The following is a 21,474-nucleotide window of genomic DNA, read 5'->3' on the forward strand; positions in this document are numbered from 1 at the left end:
ATAGAATAGTTGTTATTTTATCTTTTTAGGTTTTTCCACTTTTGAACAATAAAACCCTTTATTTTAGAAATCGCGGCATCCGGAGTCCCGCATCCGTGGGCGGAAGTCTGTGAGGGCTGCACTTTGGCGTGACATATCGGGGTAGATGGGGCTTTTTGAATCACTTTTATTATATCTTTTTGGGTGGCAAAATAACAAAATAACCTCGTTTTGGCTCAATGTTTTTTGTTTTCATAGCATTTGCTGTGAAGGCTAAAAAAAAAAGTGCCCGCTCTGTTGTACGGTCGGCTGCGATGAGGCCAAATGTGGGTTTTTACTTTTTTTTTTCAATTCCTCTTTTTCAGACAATGGACATTTTTTTCCTGTTGTCTTACTTTTCCCAGGTCGTCTCCACGACAGCACCACCTGAGATCGCCTTCCTCCTGATAGGACAGGAACACACCGAGAGGTTAAAATCTCCCCCCCCCCCCCCCCCCGCCCCCCTTCCTCAGTGTTTTCCTGTCCTGCCAGGAGGCAGGATCACCGAGAGGGGCTGGTGGAGACGCCAGCCTGAAGTCCTTACCGGCGGATCAGAGGGCAGTGGTCCAGCCTGCCCTCCCTTCCTGCAGAACGACTCCCGGGACACCACATGGGGTGGTTTTCCCGGGCCAGGTTCCTCCCGCGGCGGCCCATGGGGGGTTCAAAGCGGGTCCCAGCTCTCCTCGGATGACGTCATCGCGGCGGCTCGGCCGGAGCGCGGAGGGGGCGGGGCAAAAAATTAAAGGCGCCAAATTCAAAAAATCAAAAGGAACCTGAGAGAAGATGGCGCAGAACAACTAAAAGCCACTCTGTGAGTATATGGCTTTTTGCCCCAAGACTGTCTGCAGCACCAGCGTTAAGACATGAGTGCTCCAGCACCAGAGGTTGCGGAAGGTTCAGCCGCAGCAACCGTAAGTAGCCTTTGGGGCAAAACAAGGTATGCATATTCGGTGTGTTATGAGTGAATGTTGCATCCTTATACGCAAAAAATTTTCTCGTTTATCTGCCAGGGGGATAAAAAGGATGCCCCTCCCAGATCCAAGGCGAAAAAATGCGCAGAATGTGGCGCAAGACTGCCGGCTTCGCATGTGAGGTCTTTATGCAAAGCATGCGTAGCCAAGTTAGTCAAGGAGGAATCGGGGGGATTCCTCGGGGACGTCAGGAAACTTGTCCAAGAGGAAGTAAGGTCAGCCCTGACGACTCCAAAAACGCCACCAACGGCATCAGGGGCGAAACGCCGGAGGAAGGCATATAACCCAGAGGAGCACTCAGACTCTGAAGAGAGTTCAGAATCAGAACCAGAAGAGCTGGTGCTCGAGGAGTCCTCAGAAGAAGAGGACTATAAAAAATACTTCTTCCATAGAGAAGACCTAACAGAGCTTATTAAATCCATTAGAGCCACGTTAAAGATGGAAGAACCCAAGGAACCCCACACCATACAAGACGAGGTCTTTGGGGGATTGGGGGAGAGGCGGAAACATACCTTCCCAGTCCACAACAATATATCCAAACTGATACATAAAGAGTGGAAGAAACCCGACACGGGATCCTTGTCCTGTAAGGGAGTTAAGAGACGCTACCCGTTTGAGGAGGGGGTATGCTCAAGCTGGGAAGAAATACCCAGAGTGGACGTCCCAGGGGCTAAGGTGGCGAAAAGGACAACCTTGCCCTTTGAAGACGCCACACAACTGAAAGACCAAATGGATCCTGGGAGGCAGCCGCCAGTACGCTCAGACCAGGGGTTGCAGCCACGTGTGTCGCTAGAACCCTGGGGTATGGCTAGAGCAGCTGGAGCTGCATATCTCAAATAAAACACAGAGGGAACAAATTATAGATTCCCTCCCCATCCTGAAAATGGCCACTAATTTTTTGGCAGACGCAGCGGCAGAGTCAGTGAAACTCTCGGCAAAAACAACGGCCCTAACCAACTCTGCCAGAAGAGTTCTGTGGCTGAAGTCATGGTCAGACGACCTGGCTTCAAAAGGCAAATTATGTTCGCTCCCTTTTCACGGCCAGTTCCTCTTCGGTCCGGATCTGGACAAGATCCTAGAAAAGGCATCGGACAAAAGGAAAGGATTCCCGGAAGAGAAACAATATAAAGGGAAGACCTTCTTCCGGGCCCCAGCCCAGCAGCAAGAACCATACAGAGGCAAGGGCAAGACGGGCCGCTGGAGCTACCCCAAGGGAGGCAGAGGGAGGAATTTCCTCTTTAACCCGCACCAGGGGGATCCAGCCAAGCAGAAGCCCTGACGCCATCCCAGTGGGGGCGAGGCTGCAGGGCTTCGCGGATCGGTGGGCCTCAGTGTGCAGGAACCCATGGATCCCGCAGATCCTGCAGCAGGGATACAGAATCGAACTAGTATCCCTCCCCAGGAGAAGATATGTCACTACCAGAGGCCCAGCGCAACAGCTGCACCCGCTCCAGCAGGCGGTTCGGGACCTACAACAGCTAAAAGCAGTGTTCCTTGTGCCACAGAGGGAAGAGACCTGGGGCATTACTCCAGACTCTTCCTAATAGAAAAACCAGGGGGGGGGGCACACCCATGATAATAAATCTAAAACCCCTGAACCGAAAGTTCAGGATGGAGTCAATCACGTCAGCAACGAGGTTGATCCCCAAGGGAGCCTATATGGCTTCGATCGACTTGAAGGACGCCTGTTTTCATGTACCAATCCACAAGGACTCACAAAAATACCTAAGATTCGCGATAGAGATGGGCAAGAGGACAAGACCTCTCCAATTCAGATGCCTGCCCTTCGGAATCTCCTCTGCACCCCGCATTTTCACGAAAATCATGGCGGAGGTCGCAGCCTACATAAGGCAGAGGTCGATCCTCATAGTCCCCTACCTGGACGACATTTTAATTATAGCCGAGTCCAGAGAACTCCTAGCAGAAAACCTGACGACGGTGCTCAACCTACTACAGTTTTTAGGATGGATAATAAATTGGGAGAAGTCCAGCCTAGACCCCAGCACGGAGAAGGTGTTTCTAGGCACAACACTCGATTCAGAAGCTCAATGCTCCTTTCTCCCAGAGTCAAAAGCGCACAAGATCCGACAGATGGTAGGATCCTTCCTTCAAAGACGGTCATGCTCAATCCGGGAGGCTATGTCCCTCCTGGGAAGCCTAACATTGTGCATCCCGGGGGTGGCATGGGCCCAGGCGCACACCAGATCTCTGCAAGCTGCAGTTCTCGCGGCATGGGACGGCAGGCAAACCTCGCTAGAGAGAAAAATGCAGATAAGGAACTCAGTAAAGGTATCCTTACGCTGGTGGACTTCCCCAGGGAATCTGCGAAGGGGAGTCCACTGGACACAGAATCCGGCCACGCAGGTCACGACCGACCCAAGCTCCTGGGTCCCAGGAGGCATTCCGGATAATGACGGACAGGTGGGGTCTCCCGCAACTGGACCTGTTCGCATCCAGACGCAACGCCAAAGTAGAGAACTTCTTCTCCCTCAGACCGGAGGACCGGCCAGCAGCAGTGGACGCCCTGAGCCAGGACTGGGGAGGAGAACTGGTGTACGCGTTTCCCCCAATTCCACTAATCCCAAGGGTACTGCAGCACTTCAGGTCACAGGCATGCACCCTGATACTAGTGGCTCCCTTTTGGCCAAGGAGGAGCTGGTTCAGCCTTCTAAAGAACCTGAGCATCCAGGAGCCTGTCACCCTTCCGGCTCACGCGAGTCTTCTAACAGGGACCTCTGAATCATCCCAATATAAGCAGACTCCACTTGACAGCCTGGATACTGAAGAATCCATACTAAGAGGCAGAGGATTCTCAGACAAGGTAGTCAGGACGCTATTGGCAAGTAGGAAAGAGACAACCAACCGCATCCACCAAAAGATCTGGAAGAGGTTTACCTCTTGGAGACAGGAGAAGGACTCCTCGAGTAGCGGTGCTGACATCCCCTTAATCCTGGACTTCCTGCAGGAGGGACTGGACATGGGCCTCTCCCCGAGCACCCTAAGGGTCCAGACGGCAGCCCTTAGTGCCCTTTTCGATACTAAGCTAGCGGGGGATAGGTGGATCAGTAGATTCCTGACGGCGGCAGATAGGTTGCGACCTAGACCTACTAATATATGTCCAGACTGGAACTTAGCCCCCAGGACCAGGTTTATGTCGGCAGAACCCTTCGAACCAATTGAAGGCTCTCAATAAGAACGCTCACAATTAAAACAATTTTCCTAGTGGCCATTTCCTCAGCTAGACGGGTCAGCGAGCTACAAGCCGTATCCATCCGCCACCCGCTCCTCAAGATAACAGACACCAAATCAATCTTCAAAACTGACCCGACCTTCCTGCCTAAAGTAGTGTCTCCATTCCATAGGGCCCAGAACATAGTAATCCCCTCGTTCTTTAATAACCCAAAAAACGAGAGAGAGCGAGCCCTGAATTGCTTAGATGTCAGGAGAGCGGTTCTGAAGTACATCGAGGCCACAGGTCCGTGGAGGCAGGACGACGACCTGTTTGTCCAGTTCTCAGGCCCTAAGGGCGCCCACCCACTGGCGATTTTTTTTTTTTCCTTTGCGTTTTGCGTTTTTTCTCAAGAGCAATTAGTTTTGAATGTGTTCCTGTCCACTTGCGGTTTTTTTTTTTGGTCCGTTGCAATTTTTAACATAGGAACTGTCAGTTGCATATGTGTCCTTATTTTTCTCTTAATGCACCCATGAATGTCAATGGAAATTAACGGAAAAGGCGCGAAAACGCCGTGAAAAACGCGCCAAAACGTGCGGAAAACGCTGCGTTTTTCACGCACGGAAATCGCAAACGCCAGTGGGTGGGCGCCCTAACAAGGGGAAAAAAGCCGCTAAAAGCTCTATAGCCAGGTGGACCCGTCTGGCCATTAGCGAATCATATAGGACCCTGGGGAAAGAGGCCCCCTCGGCTCTTAAAGCCCACTCCACGAGGGCAGTAGCGACTTCATGGGCCGAGCATAGCTTGGCATCCGTGGAACAGATATGCAGGGCAGCAGTGTGGAAGAAGCCACACACGTTTGTCAGACATTATAGGGTAAAAGTGCAGCTAGACGAGGACACGACCTTCGGGCGTAAGGTCCTCTCGGCGGCAATCACACCCTACAAAATAGCTTTAGTTGGTACGTCTCAGGTGGTGCTGTCGTGGAGACGACCTGGGAAAAGGGTGATTATACCTACCCGATAATCGGGTTTGCAGGAGTCTCCACAACAGCACCCGCACATTCCCTCCCGAAAGAAAGATATAAATAAAATGTTACATATACCAGATGGGTAAAGAAATATAAGTTAGTTCCTACCCCGGCAGTTTTGTTAAAATACACTGAGGAAGGGGGGGGGAGATTTTAACCTCTCGGTGTGTTCCTGTCCTATCAGGAGGAGGCGATCTCAGGTGGTGCTGTCGTGGAGACTCCTGGAAACCCGATTATCGGGTAGGTATAATCCCCCTTTTTTCTGTCCCTGCAGGAGACGTGAACCTGTGAGTCTATGATCACTAATCCTAACGATCACTCGGACGCCATTGTCTGGTGCCCATGGGTTGCTCTCTGCCATTATATGGTGGACGGCGGATAACTTCATGGAGTGCCCTTCCTCTGTTAACCCTTTACATATTGTGATAAACTTTGATTGTAGCATGTACGGGGTTAACAGTGTCGGTCAAATCCCGCTGTGGATGGATCGGGCTCAGCTGATTCTGCGCCATCAGTAGGGTGTAAGTGTATGCCACTTAGCGGGAGCTGCTTCCCAGCCCGGGCGTCCATTTACATCCTGGGCAGGAAGGAGTTAAAGACCCCACAGGCGGTCATCCAGCTTTTTTGAATCCCCGACTGGTAAATCGGCATCCTATGCCCCGACCCACCCCCTTGCCAAGTAAGTTTGCCATTCTGGAGTCGTTTGCGTGACGTTTCCGGTTTTGAGCCTCCGTAGAGGGCAGATCCGTGCGGCATCTGTTTGGGGGGCCAGGTTTTAGGGGAGCGGTCCCTTTAAACCCCCCGCGGCCTCTGCAGTACATTGACTTGTGGACGGACAGTGAGCAGCTGCGGTGATGCAGGACCCTAACTGGGGCTATTGACAGGGACCCCGGAAGCCAAGAGTGGGGAAGACAAATAGCGAGGAGGACGGAGTTAATAAAACGTGAGTAATGTGGCGCTGTCACCGCCATAAACTTTTTTCAATAGCAGCGACAGAAACATATTTCCCCAATGAGTGACCTTCTTCAGCGGAGGCAGCGAGGCAGCGCCTCATTTATCAAATATTATAAGATGCCTGGGCTAATGCCTCGCCGCCCGGGGTGCCGACCAGGTGCCAGCGGCCCCCCTCACATACAGCGCTCTCTGTGGGTGGTGACTAATTGCGCGCTCTATTAAGGGGTCTTAAGGTTGTAGACCCTTCGGCGTGAGCACAATGGGCTGCCTGATCCTCCGCCAATTAACCCGCCCAGCACAGGACGCCATTGTCTTGCTGTCCACCCCCCCAATTTGCAGCCTGATGCCCTCCCCGTCCTGTCACTACCGGGTTTAGGGGACTTTAAATCCAGTAATCTGGCATTATCCGTATTGAGTTGGTGCCGGACCATCGGACCTCAGCAGCGGGACGGGGCTGTCAGATCCGGGACGTTGTGGACCTGCTAATCTGGCGGAGAATCGTCATGTTCCAGTTTGGAAAATTCTCGGACCCATCAAGTGCCGGATTAAAGGACTTTTCTATATTTGTGATCTCTGCACCCGCCGATCAGGAGACTGCCGTCACACGTAATGTAGGCCTAGTGGTTGGCGTCCACATGGAGCGGAAAATCTGCGTCGGCCCTTCAGTCGACTGCTGCAGATCCGCAGTCTGGTGAGAGGTGGTGTTACACACAGACATCAGGAAAGTTCCATTGGTCCGGCATCTGTTCGTCCAGACATGAGGAGCTCATAGGGGCCACGTTTTATTTTTTTGGTATCATGAAGGGATTTATTTTTCTTTCCTCTGAGGGGACATTATTCACCCCTATAGATCTTGCCTATCATCAGCCTTCTCCTTCTTGGTTCATGAATACAATGCAGGAACTTCAGTAGAGACTGACACACGCAGAAGGAGGCAGGCTGGGTGACGAGTCATACAGCCAGCATTACAGGTGGTCACCCAGCTTTCCCGCAAATCTCCTTGGTTCTGCGGCGGTGGGACCAGGCAGATTTACCATTCAGGAATAGCCAAGTGGTGGTCACTAGGGGGCGCTGCCCGCGACCTCTCTCTCCCCCTCTCCCAGCGCCCGGCTGATGACACGCGTGTTGTTTATGAGGGTGTAATATCCGATCTCTGCCGGGTGAATCGATGAAGCCCCCCGCCGCTCGGGTTCTATCAATTATTGCTGCAATTAGTCAAGTCGTCAAAACCATTAACAGGGGATTAAGCTAATATTGGAGCGCGGCATCGATCGATCCGCGGAAGAGCAGCGCGCAGAATGGATGTGCGGCCTCTGGGCTGTCATCAGTCGGCGGCCGGGGACACGTTAACACCGGCGCGCTCGCTGCTCAGCGATCAGTCTTGTCAGCGGGGGCCGGCCCGTCCGCTGATCAATGGCCTTTATATCCCGGCCAGCCTCTGTGTGCCGCTTAACCCCCGCACTGCTGGAGGAGATGGAGCCCCCAGCAATCCAGGAGAAAAATGACCCCAAACCAGCTGAGGGTTTGTTACAGTGTATCAGTGCAGCGAAATGCTGTCAGCTTGGAGTGTCCAGTCAGACAGGGCTAAATCCGTGTGCGAATCCTTAACGGAAAGCCGCGCATTTTGACACGATTTTCAGAAGTGGAAGAAGATTCCGCAGCGCATCCCGCCATGTGACCGTATTCCGGTCCGTCCTGTGGCGGAAATAAACGACACACAACACGCCCCGTTGACCGTATCGGGGTCCTGTCCTGCCCGCTGGCAGCTGCCCAAGTAAATGGCGCGGTCTGCTGCGCTGGTTTATCCGGCGGTTTGCACCAGATCTCCGTTGGAGGCTCAGACACAGACGTCAGCGTGGCCTTAGCAGAAAATGACAACATGATCCTTCTCACAGCTGAGGATTCGCTACAGTAGAGCAAAACACTTCAACAGCTTCACTAATCTTCTGTACTCCACTGCACTGATACAATGTAACAAACCTTCAGCTGTGAGAAGTATTCTGGAAGCAGCGGTATCCATCCTTCTCACAGCTGAGCAGGATCTACACCTCTCTCCATGTTTATAGCTCTAGCCTGCACTGGTACATTGTAACAAACATTCAGATGTGGCAAACAAGAAAACAGAATTGGTCAGAATTGGTTTTCGGCCTCTGACTGCTGACTGACAGCAAGCAGAGATCTTGAAAAAGATCTTAAAGAATTGAAACAGGGCTTGGGAGAGAGTCAGAACTTTCTTTGCACTGTTCTCAAGCCCGTTGTGAAACTAGAACTCCCAGCATGCTCTAAGAGTTGGGCAGCGGGGTACACTTATTGCTGATGCTTCTAGTATAGCTGACAGGGCATGCTGGGGGTTGTAGTTCTGCAACAGGCAGCCCCGAGTTGGAGAAAGTTGTGTTACGCAGTGATGACTCTGTACTCTGTGCCGCCCGTTATGTTGCGTTCTCATCGGGTGCGGCGAGTTGGACAATTTCGGCAATCGTTTCTCTAGGCCCCTCGCGCATGTGCGACCCATAAGAGCCGCAGGAGACAACACCCAACACTCTGCACAGCCTGTACGGCATTCCCATCTGCAGTGTTATGTAGAATGACTTCCTCTTACTGGTAGGTCTGTGCCCGTGTCAGTCTTCACTGCCATCCTGGCATTTTGTTCACAAACTAGCTGAGCTCTATAGGTCCTTGTGACTATTGCCTTGTGACACTGACGCCTCCTGTCCCGCAGGTGCCGACCCCTTGCAGAAGAATGAGATGGGACACTCGCCTCTGGATTACGCCCGCGAAGGAGAGCTGAAGAGGATGCTGAGAGAGTGGGAGAGGAAGGTGAGTGCGCCAGGGGGCGCTCCGCTAATCAGCAGGTCAGGATGGATTCTCAGCCTCAGCATGTTGGGCGAAATGGTCCAATTCACTGACAGCAAGCAGAGATCCTGATAATGGGGAAGACGTAAAGCACAACATCCCCCCCTTCAACTCCTCCTGGAAATTACTACACAGCAAAAATAAACATAGCAGTAGATGTAACGGAGCGGGAAGTAGTCCCGCATTCTCTGCTGCTGGCGACTCCCTTTGGTTTTGGAACGCTGCGATCGCAGTGGCCTCATTCACATTTCCGTATTTTTCGCTTTATGTGTATTCGCGCACCAGAGGTCCCCATAGAAGTCAATGGGATGCGCAAATGTGTGTGCAAAACGAAGGAGATGCGTGAGCACTGCGCAATTCAGCTGGAACTAGTGAGCCATTTCACGCGATGCACCTGTGCCGCGCACAAATGAACGCAGGCGGAAAAAGTACAGTAGAGCGTGCCGATACACAGCCCTGAGGGGCGCGGGATGGCGCTTATACTCGTGTGAGCAGGCGGCCTGAGGATGGCTGCACCCGCCGCGGGGGATCCGCTCTACCTGCAGCCGCATCACTCATTACTGCCGGCTTCTGCATCCTAATTGCAAGTCCAGGCGGCCATCAGCAGTGATCAGCCTGCAGTCAGAGCCAACTCGGGCCCCTCCGATCTGGGAGCCCCCATGTGAGCAGAGAGGAGGTCGGAGGTCGCGCATGCTCCTCCCCTAGAAGCATCAAAGATTACCAAGTGCCCGTACTCTGCATTCTCATTGGCGGCATGTATGTGATGGGGGTCCCCTGGTCTTGTTGGGGGTCCCAGCAGTCTGACCTCCACCAATAATAACCTGATCCCCTCTCATGTAGAGCCTTATATCGGCACTGCCCCTTTAATCACTGCTTGCTCTTGGACTTGCAGCAAATATTGGTGTCCTCTAGTGAATTGGCCTTCTTACCCAAATCTGGAGCATTAGGCAACTCTTATCGGTTCTTCCCAACCTGTGGGGGCGCTCTTCCCATAATACTGCCAAACCTGTAATATCTCCTGATCCTCTTATATAGGGGTGTAGCTTATAAGACAGTTCCATAATGGTCATTACTGAAGGCAGCTGTCAGCGGCGGGATGAACCAGGGGTTGGAGTGTAAGCCGCTGCTCCGTCCCCCATGTAGTGGCCGGTGCCTGTAATTGCAGGCGGAGCTCCCATTGATTACACCCTGGTGTCTCCCTGATGGAACGGCTCGGCCCTCCTCGTACGCCCCTTCATCTGCAGTCGCTTACCGTGCACTTCCATAACGCGGGGGGAGTTGCTTACAGTACAATTCCCCGCCCGGTGCGATGAGCCTCGTCGCTCAGCGTCTGTCAGCTGGTACAGTGCGGTGGATTATGCATGGCCCTCATAAATAAGCGATCACCCGCAGACGCGGGGAGGCGACCTGTTTGCCGCCATTCGCCGCCGTATTTCTCTCGGCGCGGGAGATGAATCTGCTTATAAAGCCGTAAAGCTGGGTGACAGGGGCGCGTGATGAACGGCTGGCTGCCGGGGACAGGCTGCTGGCAGGTAGCGGCGCTGTATCCCCCTCTCTTCTGGGACTCCCCCGGATTTATGGCTCATTTTAATCACAGACGAGAATGAATAGACAGGAGTATTTAATGCCAGGCCGGGACATCCGTTTTATGCGCTCGCCGCGCCGCCGACAGCCGCAGACATTTACATTTGTTGTGTTTTTCTTCTTCTGCTGATAAACGACTGAAGCTGACCCGAAATCGGAGAACCAGGACCCAAGTCAGGTACAGCGGGGGCCACGGAGCAGCAACTGACCCCCAAAGTGCCAAGATGCCCTTCACCGGTGCCCGTCCAGCGGGTCATGTGATAATGTTTTGGATCACAGTGCAACAGTGTGAAAAGGAAAAAAACGTGAAAAATGTTCGCCAGGATCGGTCTTCTACAGGAGTCATCGCACCTGTGTCTTACACAGATCTCCACCGCCATGTGCGACTGCAGGCGTCTGCGATCACAAGTACGGCGCGGTCGGCCGACGCTGCTTCAGCGGTTAGAAATCCAAGGTCGGAAAAATCTGAGGCAGTTGGCATCAGAAATCCGTGACGGATTAACCTGATCCCATTGGGCGCATCTCCGTGAACCTTTCGTGACGGGCGTTCGGCGCCGAGGACCAGAACTTGGGCCACAACTTGTCTTGCACATGCGCACGGAAACCTCCACGCTGCACGATCTGCGCGGTGAAGTCCATAAAAAGAAGCGTTGGATCCGCATCAAAGAAATCGGCGACTAAGACAGGGATTTCGGTTGCGGATTTGCGCTGGTTTTACCGCAGATCCGCACGGGGATTTATCCGCCTTCAATGTGGACGGCCAATGGGAGACTTCTACGATTTGGTGCGAAATTTGTTTAGATTCTGCCCTCAGATCGCGGCGCGGTCGTCCGGGTGAGCGAGGCCTCAGATGTGTGGGAAAGCTGGGTGATGACCGTTACTACGGGGGGGAGGGGTCTCCTGGGAGGCGGTGGGGGTCTCCTGGGAGGCGGTGGGGGTCTCCTGGGAGGCGGTGGGGGTCTCCCAGTTCTCCCAGTGCAGTAAGTCCTCACACCCCACAGTGATTGCCGGGACCGTTGCCGTTCAGTAGTTGGAGGAGCTGTTGGGACGCCCTTTTGAAACCGTAACGGCAGCCTTATTGACCCCCGGCTCTCCCAGACTCCTGAATGGCGGGTCACGCTGCACAATAAAGGGGTTCCCTGGTACAGCTATCCGGAGGGGCTCCTGCAGGTCTCCGCTCTCCCAGAATGCAGAATGTACCACCCAGATCAGGGAGGATTACCTGGAAGTAAACAAGACCGAGCTCATTCACTGACAGCAAGCAGAGTGCAGAACTGTAACACAGCATGTATGAGACAGCTGTGATCTGACCAGATTTATGGAGAGGGGGTCACTAACCCCACAAAGGGGCTCCTCTGTAATAGAACGTGAGGGGGGCTCATGTATGATAAGACATGGGGGTCACCTTACCCAGGTTCCCCCAAAAGACGTTCCTTTCTCCCACGTGGAGCTGCCTGGACACCATTTGCATTGACTTTTTTATTACCTGTAACTTGGGCTTATTTTTGGAGCAGGTCTTATTTTCAGGGAAACTGGGCATGTAATACAAGGTGACGGGGGGCTCCTGTATAATAGGGGTCGGGGATCCTAATAGTGGAGCATATTGGGGGGTGGGACTCTTCTTAAAGAGAAAACCTGAGAGCAGGGTCCTGTGTGATACAATGTTGGGGGGGAGGGGTCCGTTATAATAGAACATTGGGGGTTCATGTGTAATACAATGTGTGGGGGTGGTATAATAGAATATTGGGGGTCCGGTATAATAGTACATTGGGGTCTCCTATGTAATACAGTGTTGGGGGTCCGGTATAATAGTACATTGGGGTCTCCTGTGTGATACACTGTTGGGGGTCTGGTATAATAGAACATTGGTGTCTCCTGTGTGATACACTGTTGGGGGTCCGGTATAATGGAACATTGGGGTCGCCTGTGTAATACAGTGTTGGGAGGGAGGGGGTGTGGTATGATAGAACATTGGGGGCTCCTGTGTGATACAATGTGTGGGGGGTATAATAGAACATTGGGGGTCCGGTATGATAGAACATTGGGGTCTCCTGTGTAATACAATGTGTGGGGGGTATAATAGAACATTGGGGGTCCGGCATGATAGAACATTGGGGTCTCCTGTGTAATATAGTGTTGGGGGTCCGGCATGATAGAACATTGGGGTCTCCTGTGTAATACAGTGTTGGGGGTCCGGCATGATAGAACATTGGGGTCTCCTGTGTAATACAGTGTTGGGGGTCCGGCATGATAGAACATTGGGGTCTCCTGTGTAATACAGTGTTGGGGGTCCGGCATGATAGAACATTGGGGTCTCCTGTGTAATGTAGTGTTGGGGGTCCGGCATGATAGAACATTGCGGTCTCCTGTGTAATACAGTGTTGGGGGTCCGGCATGATAGAACATTGGGGTCTCCTGTGTAATACAGTGTTGGGGGTCCGGCATGATAGAACATTGCGGGTGACTCCGTTGTGTTCATGTTTTGGTTCTTCTTGCAGTTCCAGGTGGAGCAGAAGAGACGGGATCTGGAGGAGCGCAGGAGGTTCCCCCTGGAGCAGCGTCTGAGGGAGCACATTGTGGGACAGCAGAGCGCCATCGCTACCGTGGGGGCCGGTGAGTGATGTCAGCGCCAGATCCAGTCGCCCCGACAATCCCTGGAGTAGCCACCAATATGGCTGCCATTTCACCCCCACAGAAATTCTAGCTTTTCTGTAACCTGGGGAGGATTGCTGGTACTTGTAGTGGTTGTTAGAGGTCACCAACTCCTGAAATCACAAACCCCCCAGTAAGTCCTGCCGTCCTTCTCTACAGTTTGGGGTTTCTGGGAAAGTTGAGTAGAAGCCAATATGGCTGCCCTTTTACTCCCCTCAAGACTCGCCACCCAACTTTTCTCTAGTCCTGATTGGCTGTGGAGCTATTAACACCGCTGATAAGCAGAGTTATCCATCTCTTTCCAATCACTGACAGCAAGCAGGGATCTTGGAAACATTGATGAATCGAGTCAAAAAGTCTACTAGAGAGTTGCAAAACCTTAGTTTCTGTATTGATGATGCTGCGGGGGCCACACCCCGATCCTAGAGGGGCCACAGCCTGTGCTCTACCCCGCGGCATGCGGGGCGCACAGACCTATAATAATGGCGTTATTTTTGGTCTTTGCGGAGCGTCGTTACTCCTGAGCTGAGATCTTTACTACTTTCATAAACTGTGTCCTCCCCTCGGGGGTCATCCAGCGCCCGCCCTCCCCCCGCCTGCTATATATAGGGCAGTTCCTGGCCCAGCGTCTCTCCGGGGCCCCATCCTGCGGGCGCATTATTGCTCACCGAGGCCACATGAAGGTGTCTGAATCCATACAAGACTCCGCTCGTACGTGTCGTCTGCCGCAGCATTGCCACGTCTAGCGCTGCTCAGCCTGAGCCTTCTGGTTCATGAGCGGCCGAGCCTTACATTCTACATGCGGCTCTGTTCACACGGCCGATTTTGATGCAGAATTCACGCCAATTCGTTGCCAAGTCCAGTTCTAATGGCGGTCTGAGCGGTCGTTTATGGCGGACGGTGGAAGTCTACGCACTCAAAAACTGGAATAACCCCCTTTCAAGTGGCGGATGTTGTGCAGGTTTGGCGCGGTTCCCGTACAAGTTCTGCATCAGATTGCGAAATCCACATCCAAAAAGTGTTTTGGCGCAACAAGCGAGTGACGGACGGACGGACGGCGGCGAACGATCCACGCCGGGTTACAGCGTGCGGATGAGTCACGATCATTGAGGCTAAAGTCAGTGTGAGGATCTGCGCCAAATACACAAATCCGTGTTAAACGCTTAGATTTCGGTTGCTGTTTTCTTTTGAAATTTGCGTAAGACTCTCCCAACCTGGATTATACGGTGTGAACGCCGCGGCCCTTCTGGACTCCGCGCCCGGATCACCCCCGTTGCCATCTGTGTTGTAGATTCCGCTCACCGGCGTCCGCCGCGGGGGCCGTGTTCACGCGAAGATTATTTCTCCCCCCAATTTTCAGAATAAAAAAAAAATCGGATTGTAAACGGTTGTAAATGAAGCGGATTCCGCCGATGGCTTACTCACACGGCCATTATTTTTTAATTGGACGATCAGTCGGAGCGCAAAATTTCAGCGTTCCCTATTTTGTGATTTCTGGACAAAAATCGCCCATTGAAGCCGATGGCTGGGATCCATATCAAACAATTGCTCCCGTTTGGTGCGAATTGCGATCCGCTTTTTTTACATGTAACCATAGAACCGCGTGCAGAACCTCTGATGACATCATCAGGTCCGTCATGTGGGGGAATAATTACCGAAACGCAAAAAAATCCCGGAAAATGTCGGTCTGATTTGTCTTTCCCGTGCGAATATACCGTAAGCGAGGCGTCACGCGGCGTTGGCGGATGTCAGTCACGTTAATGCGCAGCGTATTGATATAACTGAAGTCCACGTATTCCCTGCATCTGGTCCATATGGTCGGCTAACCCCGGGATTAGCGGCCGCAGCGACACTCTGCACGGAATTAACACTGCAAATCCGTCCTGTGTGAACTCGCCATAACCGGGCAGAGTCATATATGCTGGTATGGCGTGGACGCCCAGGAATGGAACTAGAGCTTCAGTAAAGACTGACACATAGGAGGATGGCAGTTTGAGGAGCGCGCTGTGGGACGGGGGACCCCGGCGGTGATGTATAGCGCCGTGCACTGTTGTGCAGCAGTAAGTGTCGCGCTCCCGTGCGGCCGGCCGCGCCCCGGGGCTGCACAGCTAATTGTCGGCGGGTGATGAATGGCCGGTGTCTGCGCCCATCACCACCGCCCTCCTTATGCCTCTTCTGATTGAATTACAGGGAGCGCGCCCCTCCCCCCACCGCGGGCGGCAGGCGGACGGAGCTGTCCGGGACACACAGGTGGATGGCAGGGATTCTCATTAGCGCTGTGCGGTTCCACGAGGAGGGGAGCGTTAACCCTTTCTGCTGACCTACGGCCGCCATGATGACTTCTCTTCCATCCGTGATCCCAGACGTGAGGTCGCGGTGCCCAGCGCCGACATGTCATGTCATCCCATACCGCAAACAGTAGCGCTAAATAATTAGGACCGGGAACCTCATTGATCGAAGCGAACAGTAAAACTGTCCTTGTTGTCCGTAGCGACCAATCACAGCGCAGCTTTCAGTTCTTAAGCTGTTGTGGAAAAGTGAGCGTAGCGCTGTGATTGGTCGCTGCGGGCAACGAGTGCACTTACGTGAGGCCGTGCTCACACAGGCGAGTCTAATATCCGAAGCTGCAGCTAGACTCCGCCCCCTTAAGCGACGCCATTCGTTCGCACGTCATATTTTTTTACTTTTTCACGGACTGATCGGGTTAAAAAAAACCGTTTTCTGTGCGTATTTTACGCTCCCACAAACCATGGCAGCGCCCCTTACTGCGGTCGTATCGGCCGCCTCCTACGGCGTTCTTGATGGGGCTGAACAAATCTGCGCCACGATCGGCACCAGCCGCCTCCGCCACATCTGATGCTCATTTTGAAATCTCACTGATTTCGATGGCAAAACCGCCAAGTAAGCGATGAGCGCGGCGGCCGCGCCAATTCCACTCCACCATGTGTATCTGAAATCCGCCTCGGGGGGGGAAAAGGCGCCGTCAAGACGGGGACAGGTGACAGCCATATTGTCTGTCGGCTTTCCCATCCTCCTGAGCGGCACTTCTGTAGCACGGTGCAGCAGGACTCCAGGCCCTTCAGGCATCTAGGAGAGCTGGGTGACTAACTCTGGGGAAGCTGTAATCGGGGTTTGCACCCATCTTTGCAGGAATCGGATGCAACGTGAGAGATGAGGACGGTCAGCATTATCCCACCTGCTGCTTGATCTTCATTATACTGAGAAAGCAGGGTGACCCGGCTGGATGTCCGGAGGGCCGGTGGCCTGAGAAAGCTGGGTGACGAGAGGCTTTTACTGCAGGCGTGTAAGGGCTGCCATATTGTCTGTTAGTCAGCTTTCCCAGACTCCTGAGCGGCCATTCTGTGGAAGCGTAGGTATGTAAGGGCATAGCTAGGCCCTTCAGGGGTCAGGGAAAGCTGGGTGCCCATCGCTGAAGGGGCTCTATTGGCTGCCAGCCAGTGATGGGATCTAGACTAGATGACAGCGGCCCCTCAGGCATCCAGGAAAGCTGGGTGAGTAGTTCTAATAGCGGACGTGTTGATTGTCACCCAGCTTTCCCCAGCCGGATAGAAGGAGCGGCTCCGCGGTTTCACCCCAAATGAATAGCTGTGATAACGCCACATTTATTACCCTCCCGGCTGAAGGGCTGATAACTGCGGAGCTATTGATTTGTGTAAAACAATACAGAAAATTTATCCGTTCAATAGAGCCGCGGGCGCCGCGCCACCGATACAAATGTAGGAAATAAAAGCCGCGTCTGCTCGGCCCCGGGGGACCGCCGCTTCCTTTGTCTTGTCATTTCCTTGAAGTAAACACAAAACAGCAGCTCCCCGGCTGGATGTGCGGAGGGCCGGTGGTCTGGGGGGCCGCGCACTCGCTGTCACCCTGAGGGGTCGGTTGGGGGGTCACTTTATTTTATAAAAGCTTTGCTGTTTTACGGTTCTTGATTTACAGCGGCTCTTCTACTCCAGTCACATCCAAAGCTGCACTCACAGTTCTAGTAGTGCCTCTAGTCCTGCTCTGTTCTGATGCATTGCATTCTGGGTGATGCAGCGTTGGTACATGATAGTGCTGCCTGGTCTCTGATGTAACATCTCCCGCGGTGCAGCGAAGTTTAGAAGTAAGGGGAGCCAGCAAGGATGTCCAGTGATATATAACACATCAGTGACTCCTCCCGCAGCTGTCGTACGGAACGCCGGGGACTCCTCCCGCAGCTGTCGTACGGAACGCCGGGGACTCCTCCCGCAGCTGTCGTACGGAACGCCGGGGACTCCTCCCGCAGCTGTCGTACGGAACGCCGGGGACTCCTCCCGCAGCTGTCGTACGGAACGCCGGGGACTCCTCCCGCAGCTGTCGTACGGAACGCCGGGGACTCCTCCCGCAGCTGTCGTACGGAACGCCGGGGACTCCTCCCGCAGCTGTCGTACGGAACGCCGGGGACTCCTCCCGCAGCTGTCGTACGGAACGCCGGGGACTCCTCCCGCAGCTGTCGTACGGAACGCCGGGGACTCCTCCCGCAGCTGTCGTACGGAACGCCGGGGACTCCTCCCGCAGCTGTCGTACGGAACGCCGGGGACTCCTCCCGCACCTGTCGTACGGAACCCCGGGGACTCCTCCCGCACCTGTCGTACGGAACCCCGGGGACTCCTCCCGCACCTGCCGTACGGAACCCCGGGGACTCCTCCCGCACCTGCCGTACGGAACCCCGGGGACTCCTCCCGCACCTGCCGTACGGAACCCCGGGGACTCCTCCCGCACCTGCCGCACGGAACCCCGGGGACTCCTCCCGCACCTGCCGCACGGAACCCCGGGGACTCCTCCCGCACCTGCCGCACGGAACCCCGGGGACTCCTCCCGCACCTGCCGCACGGAACCCCGGGGACTCCTCCCGCACCTGCCGCACGGAACCCGGGGGACTCCTCCCGCACCTGCCGTACGGAACCCCGGGGACTCCTCCCGCACCTGCCGTACGGAACCCCGGGGACTCCTCCCGCACCTGCCGTACGGACTCCTCCCACGCACTGTCTCCAGTGCGGACCCCCTGTATGTATATGAGGAGCGGTCTCCCGTGCGGGCCCCCAGTATGTATATGAGGAGCGGTCTCCCGTGCGGACCCCCTGTATATATATGAGGAGCGGTCTCCCGTGCGGACCCCCTGTATGTATATGAGGAGCGGTCTCCCGTGCCGACCCCCTGTATGTATATGAGGAGCGGTCTCCCGTGCGGACCCCCTGTATGTATATGAGGAGCGGTCTCCCGTGCGGACCCCCTGTATATATATGAGGAGCGGTCTCCCGTGCGGGCCCCCTGTATATATATGAGGAGCGGTCTCCCGTGCGGACCCCCTGTATGTATATATATGAGGAGCGGTCTCCCGTGCGGGCCCCCTGTATATATATGAGGAGCGGTCTCCCGTGCGGGCCCCCTGTATATATATGAGGAGCGGACCCCCTGTATATATATATGAGGAGCGGTCTCCCGTGCGGACCCCCTGTATATATATATGAGGAGCGGTCTCCCGTGCGGACCCCCTGTATATATATGAGGAGCGGTCTCCCGTGCGGACCCCCTGTGTATATATATATATATATGAGGAGCGGTCTCCCGTGCGGAACCCCTGTGTATATATATGAGGAGCGGTCTCCCGTGCGGGCTCCCTGTATGTATATATATGAGGAGCGGTCTCCCGTGCGGGCCCCCTGTATATGTATGAGGAGCAGTCTTCCGTGCGGATCCCATGTATATGTATGAGGAGCGGTCTTCCGTGCGGGCCCCCTGTATATATATGAGGAGCGGTCTCCCGTGCGGGCCCCCTGTATATATATGAGGAGCGGTCTCCTGTGCGGGCCCCCTGTATATATATGAGGAGCGGTCTCCCGGTCAGGCCCCCTGTATATATATGAGGAGCGGACCCCCTGTATATATATATGAGGAGCGGTCTCCTGTGCGGGCCCCCTGTATATATATGAGGAGCGGTCTCCCGGTCAGGCCCCCTGTATATATATGAGGAGCGGACCCCCTGTATATATATGAGGAGCGGTCTCCCGTGCGGGCCCCCTGTATATATATATATGAGGAGCGGTCTCCCGTGCGGACCCCCTGTATATATATATATGAGGAGCGGTCTCCCGTGCGGACCCCCTGTATATATATATATGAGGAGCGGTCTCCCGTGCGGACCCCCTGTATATATATATGAGGAGCGGTCTCCCGTGCGGGCCCCCTGTATATATATGAGGAGCGGTCTCCCGTGCGGGCCCCCTGTATATGTATATGAGGAGCGGTCTCCCGTGCGGGCCCCCTGTATATATATGAGGAGCGGTCTCCCTTGCGGGCCCCCTGTATATATATGAGGAGCGGTCTCCCGTGCAGGCCCCCTGTATATATATGAGGAGCGGTCTCCCTTGCGGACCCCCTGTATGTATATGAGGAGCGGTCTCCCGTGCGGACCCCCTGTATATATATGAGGAGCGGTCTCCCGTGCGGACCCCCTGTATATATATGAGGAGCGGTCTCCCGTGCGGGCCCCCTGTATATATATGAGGAGCGGTCTCCCGTGCGGGCCCCCTGTATATATATGAGGAGCGGTCTCCCGTGCGGGCCCCCTGTATATATATGAGGAGCGGTCTCCCGTGCGGACCCCCTGTATGTATATATATATATATGAGGAGCGGTCTCCCGTGCGGACCCCCTGTATGTATATATATGAGGAGCGGTCTCCCGTGCGGACCCCCTGTATATATATGAGGAGCGGTCTCCCGTGCGGGCCCCCTGTATATATATGAGGAGCGGACCCCCTGTATATATATGAGAAGCGGTCTCCCGTGCGGACCCCCTGTATATATATGAGGAGCGGTCTCCCGTGCGGACCCCCTGTATATATATATGAGGAGCGGTCTCCCGTGCGGGCCCCCTGTATATATATGAGCCGCGGTCTTCTGTGCGGGCCCCCTGTATGTATATGAGGAGCGGTCTCCCGTGCGGACCCCCTGTATATATATGAGGAGCGGTCTCCCGTGCGGGCCCCCTGTATATATATATGAGGAGCGGTCTCCCGTGCGGGCCCCCTGTATATATATGAGGAGCGGTCTCCCGTGCGAGCCCCCTGTATATATATGAGGAGCGGTCTCCCGTGCGGGCCCCCTGTATATATATATGAGGAGCGGTCTCCCGTGCAGGCCCCCTGTATATATATATGAGGAGCGGTCTCCCGTGCTGACCCCCTGTATATATATGAGGAGCGGTCTCCCGTGCCGACCCCCTGTATATATATGAGGAGCGGTCTCCCGTGCCGACCCCCTGTATATATATGAGGAGCGGTCTCCCGTGCGAGCCCCCTGTATATATATGAGGAGCGGTCTCCCGTGCGGGCCCCCTGTATGTGTATGAGGAGCGGTCTCCTGTGCGGGCCCCCTGTTTATATATATATGAGGAGCGGTCTCGCGTGCGGACCCCCTGTATATATATGAGGAGCGGTCTCGCGTGCGGACCCCCTGTATATATATGAGGAGCGGTCTCGCGTGCGGACCCCCTGTATATATATGAGGAGCGGTCTCGCGTGCGGACCCCCTGTATATATATGAGGAGCGGTCTCGCGTGCGGACCCCCTGTATATCTATATGAGGAGCGGTCTCCCGTGCGGACCCCCTGTATATATATGAGGAGCGGTCTCCCGTGCGGACCCCCTGTATATATGTGAGGCGCGGTCTCCCGTGCGGGCCCCCTGTATATATATGAGGCGCGGTCTCCCGTGCGGGCCCCCTGTATATATATATATGAGGAGCGGTCTCCTGTGCGGGCCCCCTGTATATATATATATGAGGAGCGGTCTCCTGTGCGGGCCCCCTGTATATATGTGAGGCGCGGTCTCCCGTGCGGGCCCCCTGTATATATATGAGGCGCGGTCTCCCGTGCGGGCCCCCTGTATATATATATATGAGGAGCGGTCTCCTGTGCGGGCCCCCTGTATATATATATATGAGGAGCGGTCTCCTGTGCGGGCCCCCTGTATATATGTGAGGCGCGGTCTCCCGTGCGGGCCCCCTGTATATATATGAGGAGCGGTCTCCCGTGCGGGCCCCCTGTATATATATGAGGAGCGGTCTCCCGTGCGAGCCCCCTGTATATATATGAGGAGCGGTCTCCCGTGCGGGCCCCCTGTATATATATATGAGGAGCGGTCTCCCGTGCAGGCCCCCTGTATATATATATGAGGAGCGGTCTCCCGTGCTGACCCCCTGTAT

General features: G+C 54.5%; 1 protein-coding gene across 1 annotated transcript in view; it reads left to right on the forward strand.

Moving 5' to 3' along the window:
- Positions 1 to 21,474, forward strand: part of CLPB (ClpB family mitochondrial disaggregase) — a 57,665-nt gene that overhangs the window by 17,538 nt on the left and 18,653 nt on the right. Inside the window, exons 6-7 of the mRNA XM_066588390.1 lie at positions 8,862 to 8,959; positions 13,078 to 13,192. Of these exons, the coding sequence (XP_066444487.1) occupies positions 8,862 to 8,959; positions 13,078 to 13,192 (213 nt within the window). The remainder of the gene's footprint in view (positions 1 to 8,861; positions 8,960 to 13,077; positions 13,193 to 21,474) is intronic.

This window comes from Eleutherodactylus coqui, chromosome 1 (genome assembly GCF_035609145.1).
Source record: "Eleutherodactylus coqui strain aEleCoq1 chromosome 1, aEleCoq1.hap1, whole genome shotgun sequence".
NCBI lineage: Eukaryota > Metazoa > Chordata > Amphibia > Anura > Eleutherodactylidae > Eleutherodactylus > Eleutherodactylus coqui.